At 37.8% G+C, this 22,475-nt stretch overlaps 1 protein-coding gene across 1 annotated transcript in view; it reads right to left on the bottom strand.

The window, feature by feature from the left end:
• The window catches only part of HDAC9 (histone deacetylase 9), a 412,038-nt gene that overhangs the window by 115,362 nt on the left and 274,201 nt on the right, over positions 1–22,475 (bottom strand). Inside the window, 3 exon segments of the mRNA XM_086615076.1 lie at positions 145–252; positions 15,037–15,086; positions 20,628–20,748. Of these exon segments, the coding sequence (XP_086471202.1) occupies positions 145–252; positions 15,037–15,086; positions 20,628–20,748 (279 nt within the window).

Genomic DNA, 22,475 nt, shown 5'->3' with positions numbered 1-22,475 from the left:
CCGGGCGGCCGCCCCTTCGCGCTGCCGTCCCGGCCCTCCTCCCGCCGCCCTGCCTAGAGCGGCGCGGCTGAACACCGCCCCCCGTCAGCCCCCCCCGCACCCCCGGCCCCGGCGCTCCCGCCCGCGGCGCGGCCCGGACCTCACCTTCAGCTCCCGGGAGGCCACGCGGGCCGCCAGCTCGATGACACAGCCCACCGCCATGCGTGCCGCCCCGGCCGAGTGCAGCTCGTTCCAAACGGTGTCACTGTCCACCTGAGCAAACAGCCGGCCCCGGGGGGAAGGCAGGGGAGAGAGGGAGAGGGAGAGGGAGAGGGAGAGCATGAGAGAAAACAAACCCGTGAGGGAGGGCTGGCAGCGTGACAGCCCGTGTACAATAACATCAGTCTTTCCGTCCTGGCCAGCTGAACGGCCTTCTGGACATGGCTTTGCTTATGCTTTTGCTCTGCACGGGCTTCTCCAATGGAAACACATTCCTGTCATGCCTCGCTGCCGTTCCCTGTTTAGATTTCCCATTGCAAACAGCGTTACATCGGCCAGGCCGGGCCCGCGCGCCGGTCCGCTCGCCAGATGCCGCGCCCGGGCGCCCGCGCCGGCGGGAGCGGGGACCTGCCAGCGCCGGGACAACGCGTTCCGTGGGGACAGCCACCAGCCACCGCTGCTCCAGCTGCCACCGCTGCTCCAGCTGCCACCGCGGGCACTCACCGGTGCCTCGTCTCATTATCCCTCTTTTTTTTTTTTTTTTTTTTTAAATAAAAAGAGCACTAAGCACTTGTCTTTCCTACCCAGGCGGGAGTCGTTTCTAAGTGACTGAAATCAGAACAATTAATTGTTTGTGTTCATTTCGGTAGTCAGTATTGCCATAGATAGATAATAAACAAAACAAAGCGTGACCCTTGCTGTATCTCCAGGTATGAGAAACTAGTAAGTTTTGGCTGAAAGTCTTTAGGTCCCACTTTGTAACAGATGAATGTGGTTATTTAAAGGAGAAAATTATATTTTGCGCCTTCTAAATAAGCAAGTATGACATGTGAAACATTACATGAATTTCATACAAAACAGAAGGATAAACTACTATAAAGATAAAATATTATAAAGGAAATATTATAAAGATGGCTGAGCAGCACTGCTCCACAGCTTCAATTAGTATGCTAATATTTTACTTTTGAAATCTAATTTTGGTAACTATTTATTTGCAGAAACATACCAAAAAATACAGGTGAGATGTTGTATATCCCTTATATGATATTATGCCAAGCAGACATGATGGTGTGAAATAGTCTGAAAAAGTCATCCAGAGAGACAGCCAGACTTCCTCGACGCTCCATGGGAAGTGCATTTAATTGTATCATACCGTACAAATTTATCATGAAAAGAAAAAACGTTCAGGGATAGACAAAATACTGTGGCAGATGCTATTTGGATAACTTCCAAGCACACTGAGACATGTTTTCAGTTTGAACCAGAAGCTTCTGTTCCTAATTTCTTTTTTTTTTTTTTAAAAAAAAAAAAAGGGGGGTGGGGGGAATAAAAAGGAGGAAAGAAAGAAAGAAATCAAGTAATTGAAAATGGATGCAAATGCTGCTCGACTCTGGAGGTTCTGAGGAATTTTCTCTGATTAGTCATTTGAAACAGAAAGAAGCTTGATTTTCTCTACACCTGTCAATGTCTTCGCCATTACTGTTACAATAATATTATATTTCAAGCTACTAAAGTGATCTTATTTTCCAGTGTACTGGACCTGAGTTTCTATCGTTTTGATCAGTTTTGTGCACTTACAGCAGAACTAATGAAAGTAGTTCATATTCACAGTAGACCTGAATAAGAAGACTGGATTTTGCTCGCAAAGTTTAGAATAACAGTAATAGCAGCACACTCTGTTTTCATCTGAAAAACTCAAAATGTTGTACAAACACAATTAAGCGTCACCAGCTTGATACAGGATGATTTATTATATTTATTTGCAGATTGATAGCTTGAGATTTAAGGAAATTAAGTAGCTTTCCCAAAGACGCAAACAAATCAATAGGTAACTAAGAAGATTACAACAAGAAATAAGAAAGAAACCGAGCAGTAAAAAAAGAATGATGTATTTAACATTAGGCAGACCTTCAGGTTGTCTCTCTATTGCTTTAAAGCAACTGTGAATCAATTTTCATTTTTAAAACAAATAAGGAGATAAATAAGTAGAGGTCATTGGTTAAATCAATTTAATCAAACCATACTAAAGTTTGAAAAATACTGTGCAGTACTTTAAATAAAGAAGTATCAACAGGAGGGCTGGGAGGGAGTACTTTCTTACCGTTTTTTATGGGTAGCAAATTAAGGTTAACATGAAGGAGTGGCTGATGAAAAATGATTCAGTGGCAGCTGCTCGGACACCAGGGCACGAGCAGGAGCCTGCATCCTCAAAGGGACTATGATTCATTTCCAGGAGGCCGATTAAGTTAAAATTGCAACCACAGTTTGAGAGTACCCACCCTTCAAGACAACTAGTTGTCTGCTCTGACACATGGGATGACAATCTCTCCGGCCGCCGAACAATGAGTGTTGGCCAGAACGTGGCGTTATCGTTTTTCTGCTTTCAACTGGGTATAAGGAGACTGAACTGGGACAATGAGACCAAATATCTTCCATCGAAAAATTTCCCTCCCGCCACTTGAATGACTGCTACCTGATTTTACCTGGACTGAAAGTAAAAATGGGCGTTCAGGAAACAACAGCGTTTCCTGAGGATTTTCAAAAATGACCACCTAAATGTACGCAGGAAATTCAGGATGTTTTAACTGATCTCTTGGGCATGGTGCGTATAACGAATGGTAAACTCTCAAAGCCAGGGGTAGCCAACTGAAGCGGCATACCTTAGTGCATAGTTATTATAATAATACAAGATGACTGACATAAACATATGAATAATCACCCTGAAAAGGCACAGTATTATAAACTGAGATGTCGAAATCTATTTAATATTCATGCAAAATTAAGGGTGAATTTCTGAGGAACATCTCATGAAAAGCGACCTAGAAACACTTTCATCACACAGCCAACGCTTAACTGTAATGACTGGAAAATGTCATCTCACTCCTTTTATATCTCTGTTAGCTCTATGTATTGCCTTAAATGTTTCAGGTGTTTAAAGAGAGATTTTCTTTTAGTGGTACTCAATGTTTACTTTGTAAATTGCTGTTGAAATACAGTGATATAAATGGCAAACCCATTAAATTTACAGCTACTGGCTGGCCGAGTTGTCAAGCTATACATGAAATGCAGCCTATGTAAAATCCTACTAGATATTCTTTTATTCCTGGGAGATGAAATGGTTGGATTTTATACAAATAAAGGGAATAGATTAGACGTTATGATTTCTGGTTCTAGTTCATGTATATATCACAATATCCAACAGTCCATCTAGATGCTGACTATGCATGAGTTTGTGACAAATGTGATGATTTCTGAATCATAGATTATGAAAAAGTCAGATGGAATTTTATAAGAGGTTATTTTTGTTCTGTAAGTGCTTTAGAGCAGCCAAAGAATTCAGTAAAACCCCTATCTTGATTAGGAGGGTTTTTTTTTGTTAAACAAAATTTAGAGAAACTACAACATTTGTAGCTTAATTCTGACACAGAATCTTAGCTCTTTTTGTTTTTTTCTGCTTCATTATGTATATTATTTTTGTTTAAGAGTCCTTTTAAAAAAAAGTTAGGGTAAGAAAATGTTCTGAATGTCTAACCAAATGAAAAAAACATTTTTTTAAAGCATCAAAATGTCAGTGTTGAACTATGAGTATGCTACACATTTCTTTATCAAAAATCCTATCACTGCTGCAGGTCTTCAGAGAAGGATTGTGCATGATAGCGCCAAGAGCCAGAAAACATGAGCTCTAGCTGAACACTGACATTCTAACACACATATGGATTTACTTCACTCCGAGTTTCCTGAATGAGCACCGTAGGCTTTTTCAAGCACATCTAGTATAGCGGAATCATTGGCATGTGTAGCAAAGCTAATACTCTGTAAAGCTACAGATGATAGAAATTAAGCTACCTGTCCCTGAAGTGGATGTGGAGGCATTAAAGAGGAAGGGAATGACTTAAGTTAAAGAAATGTAGGTAACTTTTCCTGACTGAATGCAACTAGTATTTCAAGCCCTGTATGCATAAATTCCCTGCTTTGCACTACAAAAAGAACATGATATGAATGCTTCCTGCAAGAAATATCTGTGTGATAACTTGACTTTCACAATGAAGACTTTAAGCATACTGAAAACAAGCTAAGAAACAAGAAGCCTTGCAGCAGAGACGTTTCAGCAGATAGAAAGCTTGTATCATAACCCCCTCATGACTGGAACATTTCATATTAAGGAAGACTGACTATAAAATTTGAAAGTCAGCAACTGCTTATACCATGCTCAGTTTTTGGCAAGTGTATGTGAAGGTAGAGAGGAAGGATATGGAAGTACATCTGAGGATATATTGTTTACTCTTAAAAGCCTTTCTGAAATCACTGCAGTTGCTGAAACTGGAAATGTTACTTGTCCTGCTGTTTACATTTATCTGGAACCTACCTCAGAGAGCAAAAAAAGTAGCATGAATAATCATTCTAAAACGTTTATAAAAGCTATTTATAACTGCCTTTGTTTTACCTGTCTCTTCCCCTGCTAGAGAACCTATTCACTCCTCATCCTCTTTTGCGGTCGTCCTTCCTCGGAAACCTCCTGGGGATCTGCCTAGTGGTCACTGGATCACGGTTCTGCTGACCAGAGATGCTGTTCACAGTCTGATGCAGCCTTCCATTTTTCACACCCTGCATGGTGTATTCATCTGTGTGAGTTGTTTCTCTTTCTTAAATAATTATTGTAAACTCTGAATTTGCCTTAATACACATCAGCTGATAACTGTGTGGCAATGTAAAAGAGAGCCCAAGCTACTGTTTGGGATGGATTCTGACAAAGCATCCTAGAGCATGCCCTCTCTCTCTCTCACACACAGACATACCTACACACGTTTTGTGATTTAACATAAATCTAGCTTCCTCAGTGAAATTCTTCTTTTACTCCTAACAGGAATTAAAAATATACTTAATTGCTTATCCTGCTCTGGATTCTCTGCACAACTATTGCTATCATAAAAGTCAAAACAGATCCTCCTAGAGTTTGTCCCTACCAGAAATGCTCTACTTTTCTCTGAGAATAGTTCAAAATGCAATGTTATCTACCTGTTTGTGGAAATTTTGACCTGTGATGATCCTTTGATAGCAGTGATTGTATTCTATGTGTCCAATAACCTGAACAACAAGCTAAAAAGCAGTTCTTTACAGTAGTTTAAAAAGAATTTTTTGTCCTTTCTTAAAGAGCAGAGGTTGGACTCAACTGTTCTTGAATGGAAGTTAATCCAGTATGCGTTTCAGGTGGATGCATTTCATACAGATACATTTTAAACACAAATCTGGAAAAATTAGTATCTAAAAAAGTGCTGTCCTTTGATATAAGTTGGGTTATAAAACTGAGAAGTAAAAAAAAATCCAGTCAGCTAACCACAGTGTAGCTATATGCAGTAAACAAACTGATTAAAGAAATCTGTGAGAAATAATACAGGAGAATATAAGACCTCCTCAGTGATACTGCAGTTTAAGAAAATTTGTGCATTACAGAATAAATTCCTGTGCTTTAGCTTAAAAGCATTCAGAGTCTCACACTTTTTCACTTATGCCAGAGCAAATATGTTCCATCACTGTGGTTTTTTAGATCCCTGACATGAAAATAGAAATTAAATGTTTTCCTGAAGTGTTGCAACCTCTAAAACTTGTGTGTGGCATTTTGCTATCACTTTCCAGCAAGGAGTCTGTCATTCTTGGAGACAGTTGGTGCCAGCAAAATCTAGCACATAAGTTTGGAATACTTTGCTCCTGACCATGAGCAGTGCAGCTTCCCAGGTGTCACGCTCATAGCTCTCGCCTCCCACTCTTACAGATGTCCTGATGGTCATTTATCACATCTGTGAAACTAAGAAGCAAAAGGTCCTCGACGTGTTCTCAGCTGCTATTTCATCTTACCATGACTAAAGAAGCGAAGGTGTGCACATCATCTCCAAGGAACAACCTTTAATGAATGGCCTGTCAGCCATGTCTCTCTTTAAGGAACAAAGGAGAAAAAGTTCACATGGCTGATGTCTCTTCCATAAATCCACATATCCGAAGTGTGCTAAAGCAGGCTGCTTTAGGGAAAATATGTAGAGTGAGCTTCCTTTATTTTTACTGCTATTGTACAGCTATATCAGAGATTTGTTCTGACAAAGTCATTTCCAGTTGCTTTAAGCTAAATGCCTGCCATGAAGAGAACCTAGAATATCAGCTTTTCATACTTCCTTGCCTACTAATGTGGTTTACAAATAAATTGTGAAGGGAATGCGATGTTTAGGCTCTAGAGGGACAAATAGTTCAAAGGATCTTCACAAATGATTGCTTATATGGAATTTACTTGGGCTTGCATTGACTTCTCTGTTGTGTTTGAATATTCCAGTAGGAGAATTTATCAGCAAAAGTATTCATGGAAATGGACTTCTAAAAAGAATTTTAGAGGCTATTAATTCTAACCCCAAAAACCTCTTCAGAGCAAGAAAAAGAATGGTGGACTGTAATGTACCTACTGTATGTACAAAATTTAACATCTTTGAAGTTTTACCTGCCAATAGTGATCTAACTTGTAAAGCTATTATAAATCAAAGCCAAGTTTCAGAAAATACTCAGACAAATTTCTAAGTAAAAATTAATAATTGAATGCCCAGCAGAGTTACTCATGATGGTAGCCAGTCCACTGATAAAAATGCTACTACACCTCTTCTGTACAAACAGAATTCACCTGGAAGTTTTTAAAGGAGCAAGTAATATGGGGAGGTCTGTATTAAAAAACAAATAGCTTTGTGTTCAAAATGAGAATCAGAAAAGAATCTGGCTAAGTCAAGCTGAAGCCCAAATATAAAAATATCTTCAGAAGAAATAGTTTGATTTGGTTACTCTCTGAAATCAACTTTTATGGCAGGCATTCAGAATTCTCTGGGTCTCATAAAGCAATACATTAGACACCCTAAAGGATCTCAGAACCTTAGTGAAAATGGTGATGCGTGGATCATTGGTAGGGGGAAAGGAGGGAGTATAGCATGGATAGATGTGGATTAGAACTGGTTTTAGAAAAAAACTCATAAATAAAACATTTAGGTCCTATTCAAGTCTCAGATATGTGGCATATGTCACCAGATGCTTGTAAAAGTGTTACTGCACTTTCGGTCTTAGCCCCGAGTACTCTATTAATTTAACTTGACGTTTGTTTTAGTATTTAACGGATTAGTGTGTGAAAATGCTTGTGTAACTGCCGCCTTCTGTTTGATCATGCAGTTTCCAGGAGTTCATGGGCAAATACGTAGGACAATGTGTAGTTGGTTGTAGTGCAGTTACAGAAAATACAACTTTCATGTGCAGAAATTCAAGCCTTAATTTGAAAAAGATTCATCATTTGCTGCTGAACACGTTTTAGCAATACTTAGCATTTCTGCTTTCTTCTTGGATGTAGATGATCTTTATGTTAGATGCCACCATGGAGCTATGCTAGAACCTGATGTTTATTCAGACAAGCAACACAGGAGCATTTCCTCTTTGGAGAGCTTTTCTGTCCATCTTGGGGACTAAATTCTGTCAATAACACATGATGTGTTTTTAAAGTGCAAATGTGAAATTCTGTTTTAGTTACAGAATTCCCATCAAATCCATATGTGTGTGAGTAGATCAAGTCTGGGGAGAGTAAGTAGTATTAGTAAATTGTATATGGTGCAGTTCCACTATTTACACTTAATATACGTGAGTGTGCGTATATATAAAAAATGTTGCATATTCTGGCAAATAAGAAGGATTCTTTGCTTAATGCGAGCCTTTGGCAACACAATAGTTTTTAGGAAATACACAAAATTAGGTAAGATCTTTAAAGATTTGACTTTATGGTAGATCATTAACTTCACAATAATTTTCTGTGTTCCATGCACTATATCTTTGTTTACAATTTTAATCTGGTCTAGTACTAAGGAAAAAAGGTCCTCAGTTAAAAAGGGCAGAAAAAATTATCTGAGGGATCAAAGTCTATATTTGATGAGTTGGCAGATTACCACTCCTGAGCTTGCAAGTAAAAGCAATCTGGGACTATTCAAAAGTATTCTGTTGTGCCTGCAGCAATGCCAAGGAACTGTGTCTTTCAGTTGAACAGTTTCACCTCTCACTGTCTAGAAATCAAGCTCTGTGGTGGATGGCACAAGGCTACCTCAGTTCCATTAAAGGACAAGAATGGACAAATATCTGCCCTTTAGTGTGAAGGGATTTTTAACTTTTTTGTGGCCATGGTATCGATGTGCTAAATGAGGCATCCTCTCCCTGCCCAGAGATGAGACACCGTTGCACTTTCCAGATTCAGAGATGAAGTCTCTGTACTTCAGTAAAGGAAGAATATCTATTTCTTGCTCTGATCATCCAGATTCATGTTATCACACTTTTTTTTCTAGAATGAATGTGTGTAAAATTAGGAAATTAGTTGCTTCAAATCCCTGTCAATGGAGGAAATCAAGCATCTTCAGTCAGTTCTTCTGATCTTAGGTAGACTGACTCCTTCTCTAGTGGTGCACATGGCTCTCTAATGGTTATATAGGCAAGCAAGGCTGGTCAAGGTCCTTCTTCAGATGTTTCAGTAATTTATCCAAATTATGTACATGAAGCTGGAAAAGTGAGTCTTCAGAGAACTGTTGTTCTGAACTGAAAGTGAGTAAATGAGCAGTTTTTATTTCATGTCTCTATTACTTTTTGGTTCTTCTGCTCAAGGAACCCATGAGCTTGTCAGCTAGAAAGCCTACAATTTTCTGTGCATAAGAGAGCTTGACTAAAGCGTAATGTCAATTGGTCTGTTCCTACAAAGCATAGACCACTGAAACAGCTGGTTCCCATGAATTGCCAGAACTGATGGAGTATACCACCTGAAAAGTGCATTCACCCGTGCAGCTGGGAGTACATCATGCCCTCATTCCCTCATCCTGTGGATAGCCTAAACAGGTTTATCTGGAACTGCACTAAGTGACTGAGCATGCAGACCCCTGAATGCTCTGCGATAATAAACCTCCAGCCCTTGCTCCGGTCCCATCGCCACTGGCCTTAAATAGTGCCTTGGGGTGGTACCAGGATGGCCTTTTTGATCACATATTTTTATGACCTCTGCAAACAATGTCAAACAGTCAAAACTGTGTAACTATGAGTTCTAAACAGTCATGCAAAATATGTCAGTTAAAGTATTATGTCCCTCTGAGGTTGTTTTGATTAAATTTTGGAATTTGTTTAGGGATGATGTAGCTGCCAGAGAGGCTTGGGAGATAAGCAAGTCCTTTACTCCCAGAAGTCTCCAGCAATCTGCTCCAAAATGTTGTAACTGGCAAATTTCGGGAGGCTAATAAGGCTAGTCAGGTAAGTAGTTTAAATTAGTAGGTGAATACATTGGCAGTGTGGTATATTAATGGTTTCACAACGAAAGACATCATATTGAGTAGGTGAGATTCTAGAAATAAGAGATTGCTTTTCCCAAACCATGAAATGACATAGTTTTGGTTGATATTATGAAAGGACTATACCTATTTTGGTACAGCCTGGGATATAGGAGAAGGACACAAGTTAATTCTAACATCTGTGTGGAAGTGACGTTTAATTCGAGTGCCCAAATCACAGGCAGCCTGATTTATTTCAAGTCAGATTTGCATGCAGATATAAGGAGAGACCCCTAAGCAGCCTGGAGCCTAAAATCTGCTTTAGAAGACAATGTCATCACCAATACTTTCTTAATTTTTACACTCTTGTACTAAGGTAATGGAACCAGATTGGTACCATTAGCTCTTAAAGAAGTAGAGGAATGAAGAGTCATAATGTGCAAAGGCTCAAAATTCTTCCTGGGCCCAGACTGAGAAGATCAAGAGAAGAATGAGAAGCAGCAGAAACTAATTTGTTGCCTGGATGACATACTAAAGTTTTATACTAGTGAAATCTTGCCTTTCTTATTGCTTTTCTTCCTGTGTGGTCAGGACAAAAAGTAGTACTGTTCAGCTACCACAGCAAGGAATGCCAGGAAGAAATTCAACTTTAAGAAAATATGATATTTTGTAAGTTTTATAAAAATGTAGAGAATTTTGTAGCTTTACATTTCTTTTCTTTATAGTTACAGGCCAAATTATATTCTAATACAAAAGATCAGAGCTACAGTTCAGTTAATAAAACAAGGCCAGCAGTTAATGAAACAAGACCAACTTATCCCAGCAGAAAATCTCATCTCTGTTTTACTGACATAACAGCAAAATTAGAGGAAATGCAATGGACTTTCCATAATGTGTACAAGCCATTCTTAGCCATTCAGATGGCTCAATATTTAGCCCATGAACCATGTTTAGTTCACCAAACATTTATTCTCCTAAAGCCTGATTTCTTGCAGGGTGGTGTTCTCCCCCAGCTCCTCCTCTTGCAATTTAAAGATCTGACTTTACACATTACAGGTTTGGAGCAGTGTCTTGTGAGGGTGTGGGGAGAGCAGGGGGGATTGGATAACTGCCCAATTTCATATGAATAAAAGAGAAATTCTCTTCTGTCTGCAGGACAATCCCCAGGGAACAACGTATGAAACCCAAACTTAAATAAAATCATATCCTGTTTGCAAACATCATATTCCCTTTGCTTCTCAGTAATCTGGACCCATAAACCCCAGCACAGCTTGAGAGCCCATTCCTCATCTAAACAAATGCCATAAGCCCCTTTATACTTTTACAACCATGTCAGAAAATAATATTGACTGCCAATAGTGATGTGATTGGAGTTGCCTCCTCTGAGCCATAAAAGAAGCAGTCTGTTATCAATTTCTCTAAATGCATCAAGGGATTATGGGTCGGTTCAGTTCCAAGTTATAAATGACAATTCAAAAGCCGCAGAAGTGTTTGAAGCTGGGAGCCGATGATGACATTATCATAAAAGCCTGCTCTTCTTTGCTTTTGTGGGTTTTTTTTGCCTATCAACTAGACAAAAAAATATGGCTGAGAAATGACTTCAAGATTTCTTCACACAGCAGCAGGTCAAGCAGGCAGGAAAACAATCACTATTTTTAGTGACAGACTGAGGCAAGGAGATGAAACTTACTCCCATTAAAAGTAGATTTCTGCTTCTCCTATTGTCATCTTCACAGCACAACAGAAGGGGAGGAATTGCAATAGATGGATGCAGTGATCAAATAATCAGTTATAGCTCTAAATTGTGGAATGGTCTGATAATCCACAGAACGACAAAGTAATTTGTAATTATTCTCCTCATTTGGCCACTTCACCTGCAATCTACCTGCCTCTCCTGGAAAACTTTTCATATTTCAAACCTCTGATCAGCTGCAAGAAACCATCTCTTGTTATTAAAACTGCTGGCCATAGCACTGCTAGTCTCTCTCCAACACAAGGAGGTTCATTCCCCCGGTATTAGAATTCTTTAACAACAGTTGATTCGGGAACAACATTAAGCTTGAAAAAGGAACAAAAAGCATTATTGCAAAATGGAGGTCCCTACTTCAGTGAATGTTATACTGCTGACCTGCATAGTCCTCTGATAAAATATTCACCATCACTGAAAGAAAACCTGTTATGGGCAAATTAGGCGGTTAGATTTAGACAAGTTTTTCTTCTCTCTCTGTGAGATCTGTTCAATTTGGCTGTCAGTATGAAACAGCTTTGTGCTCTTAGATAAGAGGGTAATTATTACTTATATAATTTCTTATAAAACTATAAAGTTTATGGTTAGATTTCTTCTGAAAGCCTAACGTATATCAAGCCAAATTCGCCAATGACCCAGACGCAATCAGTTCCTATCACTACTTGAAAGAAAATTCATATGGATGAAATATGTTTACAAAATCAGTAAACAGTAGCTTTACATGCATTTTGCACTGGTACAAAAGATTCAGAGCCATGATGGAACAGGATCAGAAAATATTAGTTATGGACACTGCCTTTTGTTTGCTTCTCAAAATTCTTGAAAAAAACTTTCTTTTAGTGTAAGTCTAATATCCAAAGAATAAGATCCCTGACCTTGACTTCAGTTTATTGGTGCTCTTGGAACAGAGAAAACGACAAAATCAAAAACCTAGTAGAATTCAGGTTTATAGAGATTAATTGGACCTTCGCTTGTGAACAATGCAAGCCATCCCAAATTCATGCTGATATAGTCTTTATAGGTCATCAGCTGCTGATGTCTTCAATACCTGTGAAGTCCTAGGTTCCAGTCCTTGCTCCAAGAGCAGTTTCCATTTTGTCCAGTGATTCTCTCATGTGAAATATATAAGCTGTTTGTGGAGCAGGGGCTCAGAGCTAGGACTTAAAATCTGAAGTCCATTTATAAATGTATGATAGTAGATCACAGCCTTAGATACATGGGCTTTATACTACTTATGCTCTGCCTTGCTGGTCCAGTGCTCTTTCCAACAGTGGCACACCTTCAGCGCATGGTGTGAGGGTCCCCAACCAGAAACTGTGGTCTCCTCAGTGTAACAACATCCACTAAGAGATGAGGGCTCTGATATTAAATCCAGTCTGGCAATGGAGAGAAATGGGTCCAGGTTTCCCATCCCCTGTGTGAGTAGTTTAACCACTGATCTATTTAATAATAGAAGAGCTGCATAATAACAAGCAAGGTCCCCATATGGTTAGAAGACAATAGGATCAGAGAGCTCTGAAAACGATCATTCAAGAGGCAGCCATAAAGTCTCCTGCAAGAATGGAATCATTTTTTTCTTAATACTTTCTCGCTATATTCTTTAGTAAATAAGTAAGCAAGCAAGCAAGAAAATATGTGAGAATGAAATTAAAAAAAAAATTCTTTCATCTCTCCTTAAAATCTTTGCATGAACTATTAACTGCTTTACTTTGATTACTGCTTTATAACTCTATTAAGTTGAAAGCTACTAAATAGCAAGCTTCTTCTTTCTTTCCACCAAGTAAGCTTAAAAAATTTCTTTCCACAAGGTTTGAAACAGCTCCCTTTCCCAGAGCTCATCTTAACCAATAGACAGCTAAATATCACTGAAAGAGAGCTCCTAATCTGATTATTTACCTTGAAAAAGGTCATAACCCATTCCTTTAAAAGAGGCCCCACAGCAAGCCTGACAATAATAATAGTAGAAAGACAAACCAACTAGAAAAAAATAAATAAAAGATCCATTTCTACAGCATGTTCTTTAATCCAATTCCATGATTTTAATAAGAAATAAAGCAGACTTTAAAAAGTGCAGATACATTTAAATGCTTAAAACATGAGGTTATACTGAGCATTTCCGACTTGCGTTAGCTTTAGAATGGACAACATACTTTCATTAGTAAAAGGATTTCAAAGCACATCTCTAGTCATGAATGTTTAACACCACAATAACTACTTTTATAGAAAAAACTTATACTTTAATTTTCAAAGCATACCACAGTCCTATTTACTTTCCAAAGCCCTCAAGAAGATTGGTCAAGACATTTTACATCAGCTCCTCTTTACTCAGAAGCCTGAACAACCTCCTTCTCAACTTTATTAATCTCTTGTTCAGTTTTCTCTGAACTTAATAACTGCAATAACAGTGTGAAAAATTACCCTTTTTTTATACATAAATGTGTGCACGTATTCGTGTGTGTGTGCATATGAGCACACAGTAGTGCACAGAGGTGCATGTGGACATGCATGTCTACACATCAATGTGTAATGTCAGCTGATTCACTTACAGAAACGACTCTCCAGTTTCAAAATTAGTAAGCTGTTATTCACCAAGCTCCAAACTTTAGGAAGAATCCTCAGCAAGCTAAGTGCACAGAAGAGGAGCTGGAATGATTACCACTTCCTGATTCTTTCTTCCTCAACTCATAGTTCAGAAATCCTCAAAAATTACTAAATACTGAAAGCTAGAATAGATTTTTTTTTTGTTTTCAAGTGTTACAAAGCCTTACAAACTGAGCATTTCTTCTGTCAGGTATCTTATAATAACCCCTCTGCTATAAACATGACTACTATGTTATGGAATTTATCCTTGTGAAGGATAAACCTAAATAAATTTTAGAAAGTTGCATTGGAAGTTGACCTCCAGAGATTGTGGCTTTATTCCTGCTTACTCAGAAACAGTAAGAGGGTACTAAAATATGTATGCATCATCCAGTCAGTCTATAAATATCTAGTAATATCATCGTTTCACTTTGACATTGCTCACATCAGTAAATAATGGACCCAGCTGGACCAAAAGTGTAGAATACTTTCATGTGAAAAAACCCCTGTATGTGAAAAACTGTTTCTTCCTGGTATCATCTTCACTGAAATTTAATAGGAACATGATACCAACATCAGTAGAAATTCTTCATTATACATGGTTTTAAATAATTTAATTATTTACCTAGTATTGCAAGAGGTTGTTCTGCAGATTTTTGTCTACTGTGTCATAATACTCGCAAGCTTGTATTTCAGAATGAAACAATTTCAAAACAGAACATAAAAAATGCTCAAATAATTTATTAGTTTAACAACAAGCAAGTTATTAGCTAGCAGCTAGAGAGCACTTCTTATGCTAAATGTTAGCTTTGGTAATTTTTTTGTCCTTTCTAAGAAATGTGAAGTTATATTTACTCTTCGACAGTACACAGAACATCTTCTCCAAAACTCCTTCTGCTATAACAATTGCAGTCATGCTACTTTCCTCAAAAACAGAGCTTATGTAAAAAAAACAAAGCGGGACAACTAAGAAATGTGCACATTATCACAAAATATGTTCCTACCTAACTGTTCCATATGCTTATTGTAAAGTTCCGTCTTTTGTGTCTTTGAAAAACACAGTATGATAATGGCTCGGGTTTCATCTATACATTTTTATCACCTTCTGAAGACTTTGAACTAATAATGCAATAGCGCTAAAGAATTCATGACCAAATACGTATGTTGCGTGCTGTCCCTCTTGCAAAAAACCAAACATCTACTTACCCCAAGTCCCCCACAAGGCAACAAGGAAAAGAGTTTTTGAGACACGTTTCCTATATATTAAAGAAAAAAAGAAACAATAAGCATCATTTATCAAAAAGACATTTAAATACTGGGACAGTAATCACTCTTTACTGTAATCCAAATTTCCGTATCACACATGAAAATACCATATATTAAAATAAAAAAATATGAACAGTGTTTAGAAAGGAAACCAGACATGGGACATTTAAGGCACTCCTTTGCAACGGTGACAAATCTTAAGATTGGTAAGCAGTAGTTTCAAAGGAGTATAATGTCACTCTGAACTAGGGCGACTAATCATCCCGATATCTGCAGCTGATAAGCAGCTTGTCTAAGCTAGTCATCTCAGCTTCTTCTACAGCCGGTGGAATGAGGTAGGCACCTCTGCCCAGCCTAGATGACTGATGGGAGGAATTACACTTGAGAAGTGCCTGTTTCTTTTCACTGACAACAGAGGGAACTTAGTTAAACTTACATGAAACTGATAACTAATTTCTTAACTTCATGTCTCCAAAAAAAGTTTCTCCTTTGAAAATCACAGCCTTAGTCTGCTTATCTATGCAAAAATGCTATTCTCTTCATTTACATACCATCAACAAATGCATTAATATTTTAAACCAAAATTAAATACTACCTGTTTCAGTGTTGCTCAGTAAATACACTCTACTAAAGGGAATAAAAACTTAATAGGCTTTAGAATCTAATTTCTAGCTTACTCTGCTCAATACATTAGATAATGTGATAGGGTTTATCTTAATATTTATAATCACTTTTTATTCATGCATGTTTTCTTTTTTTATACCACTAAACTCACAGTTTGTCTTGATAAGGACAATATGAAAACCGGGTAAGGATCTCAGGATTTGATGCAGTTTCTATCCCAGTATGTAATCTGATCCTAAGGCAGCTGTGGAAGAGAACAAGCTTTTTCCCTGCCAGAACTGGCTTTGTAACTTTGCCATCTGGAGGAAACGTTAGACAGTGAATCACTCAAGTTACCTAGAGGAGCCACCCATTGTTATGGAAGGGGCGAACGCTGCAGTTACTCATGTTTAGCAGGTGCCAATGAAATGCATAAAGGCAATTATAAGCCATCATCTTTGAAGTACGAGAGACCAGACTGCAAGGTCTGAGATGAAGAAAGTGCTTTACACTTCGAGTAAAATCCAAGATGCATTTTTAACTGACTAGAGGCCTTTGATCAGTTTGCACAGTGTGTGAGAGAAGCCAAACAAAACCTCCTGTGGAGCTACCAGGGGAAATGCAGGTGCAGCAGCTATGCAGAGTATTCTCATACTGCGAGTCCTAATGGCCCCAGATATGCAAGGAAATGTTGGCTGCAGGAGATTGTCAGTGTAGAGGGACAGGAGGATTTTCCAGATCTCTTGCTAAGCAGATCCAGGGACCAATTCGAACAGCGATTTTCCACTTTTTACTGTGGAGAAGATCAAAAAGTCTTGAGCAGAAAACTAAAAAATTAGTGCTGTTAAAGTGCCAGGAGATGTTAATGGAAACAGAAGCTGTAATTTGAGATAAAAGAAGTCATTTTTAGAATGTTGAATGACTAGATGTTTTTTCTTAAATTCCATTCCAGAGTTGGGACATAAGAGAGAACAGATGAATTCTCATTTATCTCCCTGCAGCTGGGCACATTGTGCACGGTAAATACTATTAAAACCAACAATACAAAGTAAAAACAGTAAAGCAGATGGTGAGGAAGTACACTAAAATGAACCAACAGATAGTACTAAAACAGGTGGAAAAAAGCATGAAGTCTTTTCAGTCTATCAAGAATCTTGCCAGGATACTCACTTCTTATTGCATAATAGTCAAAAAAAGCAAATAACAGACTTTGTAGAACAAGAAAAATATTGAGATTTCAAGAAAAGAAGAGTGGGGAAAGGTTCTACTAAGAGAGAGATCATCAGTTACCTGGTCTCACAAAAAGAAAAGAGCTCACAACACTCTGCTGTGAATGAAAATCAGTTGCGAAAAGTGAACCCTGAAAATGAATCGAAGGGAGAATTTCCCATGATGTTTGGAGTTGATGTCCCAGCAGAACATGTCCCAGTCATTTCCCAGTAACATCGTTCCACATCCCAGGATACCTCCAGAATAATAATAAAAGAAGATATTGGGATACTTCATGTAAGACAGAATACATATTTTAAATAATCATACTTTCTTTTGGCTTTGCATCAAGATGGAGTTGGTAGTCACCAGCAAATCACTTGAGAAAAAAGATCTTCTAGATAAGATAGGATACAACAACTTATGGATAGAACTAGAAAAAATATCCAAGATTTGTATTCTAAAATTTCAACTCACAAATGCAGTAGAAGCTGGTTAGTCAAATTAGGTGCTGAGGCACTCATGACTGACTGAGGTCAGGACCCCTACAGAAGTCAAGGAAACTGCTTAGGAGGTTGCCAATTGGGGACAGAGAGTCTGATGAGTAGGAAAAGTGATGGGCGAAAACTCCCCTGAAAAAATAAATTTAAAAGTGTGTTCAATTGTGAAAAGACACAGTTTGAAGAACCTTTCTGTTGTCAGTACCATCCCTCAAGAATGAAGCCATTTCTGCTAAATGGTTATTTTTTCACTAGCTTGAAATTACAATTGCACAGATATTCTGTGAATGCATCTCTAGTTCTACTCTCAATACTGCCCCACTGTCAGGGATGCGTTGACAGCATATTTCTCACTTTTACAATCTTGTAAATCACTGGAAACTTGATTTTTAGAAATACTTTCTTCATTGTGGTTGGAGAGGGAAAAAGCCAACAAATTTGTAAGACGTGTTTGGTAACTGTTCTGCCCTTGAGCTTATTCAAAGAGATTTGAAAGGTTGTATTCTGTCACATAAAACCATAATGTGATGTGACACATAGTCTACATATTAGTGTCCTTCATGTCAAGACAACATAGTGAAACATAACGTGGCTTAACACACCACTCTGAAATACAATCAGTAAAAAGCTTAACTACGCAGTAGTGTAGAAGTTGCAGTGATCATTTGCAGTAGCTGCATTTGTAGGCCCTGATACAAGTAACACAAAGGCAAGAGTTCAAACCAGTTTATACTCTGAAACCATTACAATTAGTGAAAGATAACGGTGTGCATAATTCTCACTCATTTCAGTAGTTTACGTCCATTTTGCTCTACAGTATTCCAGAACAGAGTTTTTTCCTGAGCAGGGACACTGAAATAAGCATTTATTGACAAGTAGCACATTTCTAGCTCTAGTTGTACTTAAATTTCATTCCCACAAGTGTTTCTTTTCTGTTTGGAAGATACAGAAGCTACTTGTTAACAACATCAACAAAAAAAAAAAAAAAAAAAAAAAAGAGCTTCAGACAAAGCAGATGTACTGTTCTGAACAGGAACAGGAAACGAACACTTTTCTGGAGCACAAGTGAAGAACAAGGGTGCCTCTGTCTTTTTTGGGTGGGTAGAGGAATAAGGAAAAGAATGGTTAGGTCCTCCTTTTCGTAAATATGCAAAGCCATAATTTAATGGAACAATTTCTATAGAAAAACTATGCCCTTTCATTGAAACAGAAATGTTTTATGAGACGATGTTGTTATTGATGACGTTTTTGATGAGAAACATGTCCTTTAGATTTTTCTCCTTTGCTACACATAATTTTTAATTTCTAGACTATACCAAGATGCTAATTTTAATGTCAGCATTGGTTTGGTTCAGTCTCACTGAACTGGGGACAAGGAAAGGTGGAACAGTCACATTGCGTTTTGGAAAAATGTAGGTGACAATTAAGTTCCTTTATACAAGAGTCTGGAAGCTCAAACGATTAGAGCTTCCAGCCAAAAAACAGGCACATGTAAAAGCATCTGGGAAGAGTGTTCCATTGACTATTGTCTTGGTAAAAGGCCGTGTGAGATGCAGCAAGAAAACAGAAAAGGGCATTAAACCAAGGATACACTCAGAATATATGCTAGGAGTGTGATCTTGGTGGAAACTTAGAGAATAAATGTTTTGGACTAAGTGTCAAGTAAAAAAGGCAAAAAGCATTGAGTAAAGAACTGCGGGCAAAGAAATGGTTTTCTGAAATTGGGTAAACAAAGTTTTCTGGATTCTTGATACATAGACAGAAATGGCCAGGATACCTGGGTCCATTCCTTTTTTCACCTTGTAGTTGCAACTATGCACTGCATCCCATATGTTGATCAACCACTGGGATCCAAAATGGGAACAATATTTTATATCAATGTATGTCATATTAAATAATGAGAAAATTAAAATGAAATGAATCAAACTCAACAAAATTTAAATGAAATGTTTGTCTCTATCAAAATGGAACATTTTGACAGTGTTGATGAACTCAAAATGTTTCCAAATTTTCATTTTGCAGGAATTTAGAGCTTTTTATTGGAAACACTTTTGGGGTTGTTTTGTTGCTGTTGTTGTTCTTGTTGTTGATTTTTAAAAATGGGATTGCCTACCTTGGAAATTCAAGCTCTTTAGAATCTGTCATACTGGAAGTATTTTTCAGTTTTGATGTTGACTTGGCTAAGAAGATGTATAAACTTAGATAACATTGTGATCAAGCCTTTTTTCTTATCTACTCTTGTGACACGCTAAAGCAACAGTACGCCTTACAGAAGAAACTCTTAGCATTAGTTTTCAAAGCAAAATAATTGGTATATATTACTAGAACTGTGGCAGTATTTTCTTTTCATGGCTAGTATTGTTTGAGTTGGGTTTCATTACATTTAGCAAGAGCTCCACATCTTAGAATAAGTGTCATAAAAATAGCTGAGAATTAGAGTGTTGCCTCCAGTGTGCTGGGACATAAAGGGCAGGATTTCACTCAGAGATTATTTCCAAAATTTCCACTACTTTTTTGTGTGCTTCCTTTCACATTCTCTGTGGCAGCTCTGACAAGTAGATCTGCTTCGTGCTACACCCATGGCAGAGCTCAATTTAACCCTACTTTTCCTTTATAAAAAGCATACACTGAGCATTGGTGGTGCATGAAGATATTTGATGTGTAAATCCTGTCAGTTTTCTGCTAGTCTGTACATCTATAGGATCATTTAATATGTTAACGTGTTTTTTTTCCCTCTGTTACTCACAAAGATATCATATCCTACATAATGGGAAAGCATTAAAATAAAGTTATTAGCAAGACTTCTGCACTTAGCTGAAATAACTGAAATAAAGCAAATGAGAACAGCAAACAAGCAATTCTGACAAGCAAGTGTATCTTAAACTCTCATTTTCAAATCAAAGAGCACAAGGAGATAGAAGACCAATTGTGTTCAAAATTGCCATTGACCTCCGATGGAGAACAAATTACAGTAAAGGGTTAACACTTAGATGATTTTTGAAGCAAATGAGGAGAAACTTCTATTGCTGCTTTCCAGCCTGTGCATTTTGCTAATCTATGTTTGGCTTCCATTGTAATGTTCTCCTTCCACATAGCAATGCATTTGGAAAAAGTGAATTTTTGTCACTCTGCTTGCCAAGTATTTTAAACTGACACCAGCTATGACTAATGACAGTGCTGGAATGTGCTGTTCTCAGTAGAATAGAGGCCTGTACAGACCTAGGAGTTTCCTGGGGTCCAGCTTCTGTCTGTTCAGGGGGCTGGTGCCATACAGCAGTGAATGATGTTCAGAGTGAACCAGCTGTATTTCCTCCAGACTGGCTTTTCGACCTCGAATTCGCTGAAAGAAAACAGCAGAGGCCTAAAATATTCCACTGACAATATTTAGGGAGGGGAAAAAAAAAAAAAGTAAAGGTCCAAAATAACATTTAGTATGATTAATAATGGGTTGAAATTGCGTCATGCAGGAATGTGACACTGATTTGTTTATTAAAGTAATGCTATATGAAAAACAAATGCGTGTGTGGTTTATCACAAATGCTTCACTTAAGTCTTAGCAGAGTTAACTTAATACAGGGTTTCACATACAAGAAAAAGAAAAGATTCTGCCTCTTTTCTGCATTATATTAAGAGATACAAACCAAAACTCGAAATATTTCTTAACTAAGAAATCTGGCTGGAAAAATTCTAGTTTAAAGAGTAAAACATTCACACCTGTAAGTTGCAGATTGTTCTGCACGATTAATGTTTTTTGCATCACTACCAGTACTTGTGTTTTATTCTGCTACGAAGAACATTATCACAGTGAGGAGATCCAGGGAGAAAAAGAAAAATAAAGTTTAAATGCTTTCATAAAATGTTTCTACATATTTTTTTTTTTTTAATGTGTGTTCAATATCTCAGGATTATTTTTGCTGTTAGACATGATGACTCACTTGCTTCCTTACATTTTTGTAAATGAAGTTTGTCCCTTTAACTGTTTCTTCAGCCTATATTCTCCCCAAGTTAAACCGGTGTTATAAAGTTTGGGAAGTCTTTCTATAAATCCTTTGAAATTTAATCAGTTCGGGAAGGAAGGAAGACAGGAAAGAAGGAAGGAAAGATAAAACTAACATTTCCTTATTCAGCAGATCTGTTCCTTGTATGTATTTGGAGTTACATTTTATCATAAAAATATTTACTTCTCTGCTTGTGCTAGTGCTGCACAACCTTCGCAGATACAGCAATATGAAGTAGATTTTGTTCGAGTTTGGGCATAATAAACAGCACTGTCAACAAAGTTCTGGTCTCAAGATCATCTTTCTTGTTGATATAGAATAACATGGAGAGAAAACAGCCTGTTTTTAAGGTCTTGGACTCTATTTGCACATCTAGTCCCTATGAACACCTAGGGTGAAACCTCTGGATCTGTCCGACTGTCAAGGTCTACAGATAAACAGGTATAGAAGTTATTTAAATAGATCATCTTATTTTTAATAGACTAATGAACCTGTTACAGAAATGCCATACAATTCTAGTTTTCGTAGAGGTTAACTTGTGATTCTTATTATATCCATCGCCTACTCATGCACATCAGAAAGCACCAGCCTCTTCTCTATGAGAAGAAAGCAATATTATAAATATTAAAGAGAATGTGCACTGTGGAAGAAAGGAGCTGCCTAGGGGGAGGTCAGAAGAACCATGCACAATTTAAATTGAGTTAAGCAGTGGCAATTTTTTCTGGCTAATCAGGAAAAATATCCTAAGAGTTAGATCAAGATGACTGTGGAACAAGCTCTCCCTCAGGGAAATGGTGGAAGCCCTATTTCTTGCAGTGTTTAAAACTTGACTGGACACAGCAGTGGAAAAAACATTTTAGGGAATGTTCCAAGAACTAAATGACTTAATAAACCCTTTTTCATCTCTAATTTCTTCAAGCCTCTCCCAGTCTCACATGAGAATTTGTAGCAGTGCACTCACATCCTTTTAACACACAGTTGCACAATCAAAATCAGCACATTATGTTACTTCATGGAGTCAGTAAACTCTATAATAGTTCTTCTGGGTCAGATAAAATGTTTTTCTTCA

Source organism: Tauraco erythrolophus, chromosome 7 (assembly GCF_009769465.1).
Source record: "Tauraco erythrolophus isolate bTauEry1 chromosome 7, bTauEry1.pri, whole genome shotgun sequence".
In the NCBI taxonomy this organism is placed as follows: domain Eukaryota; kingdom Metazoa; phylum Chordata; class Aves; order Musophagiformes; family Musophagidae; genus Tauraco; species Tauraco erythrolophus.
The sequence above is the reverse complement of the archived record's forward strand: the minus strand, read 5'-3'. Positions and strand labels throughout refer to the sequence as shown.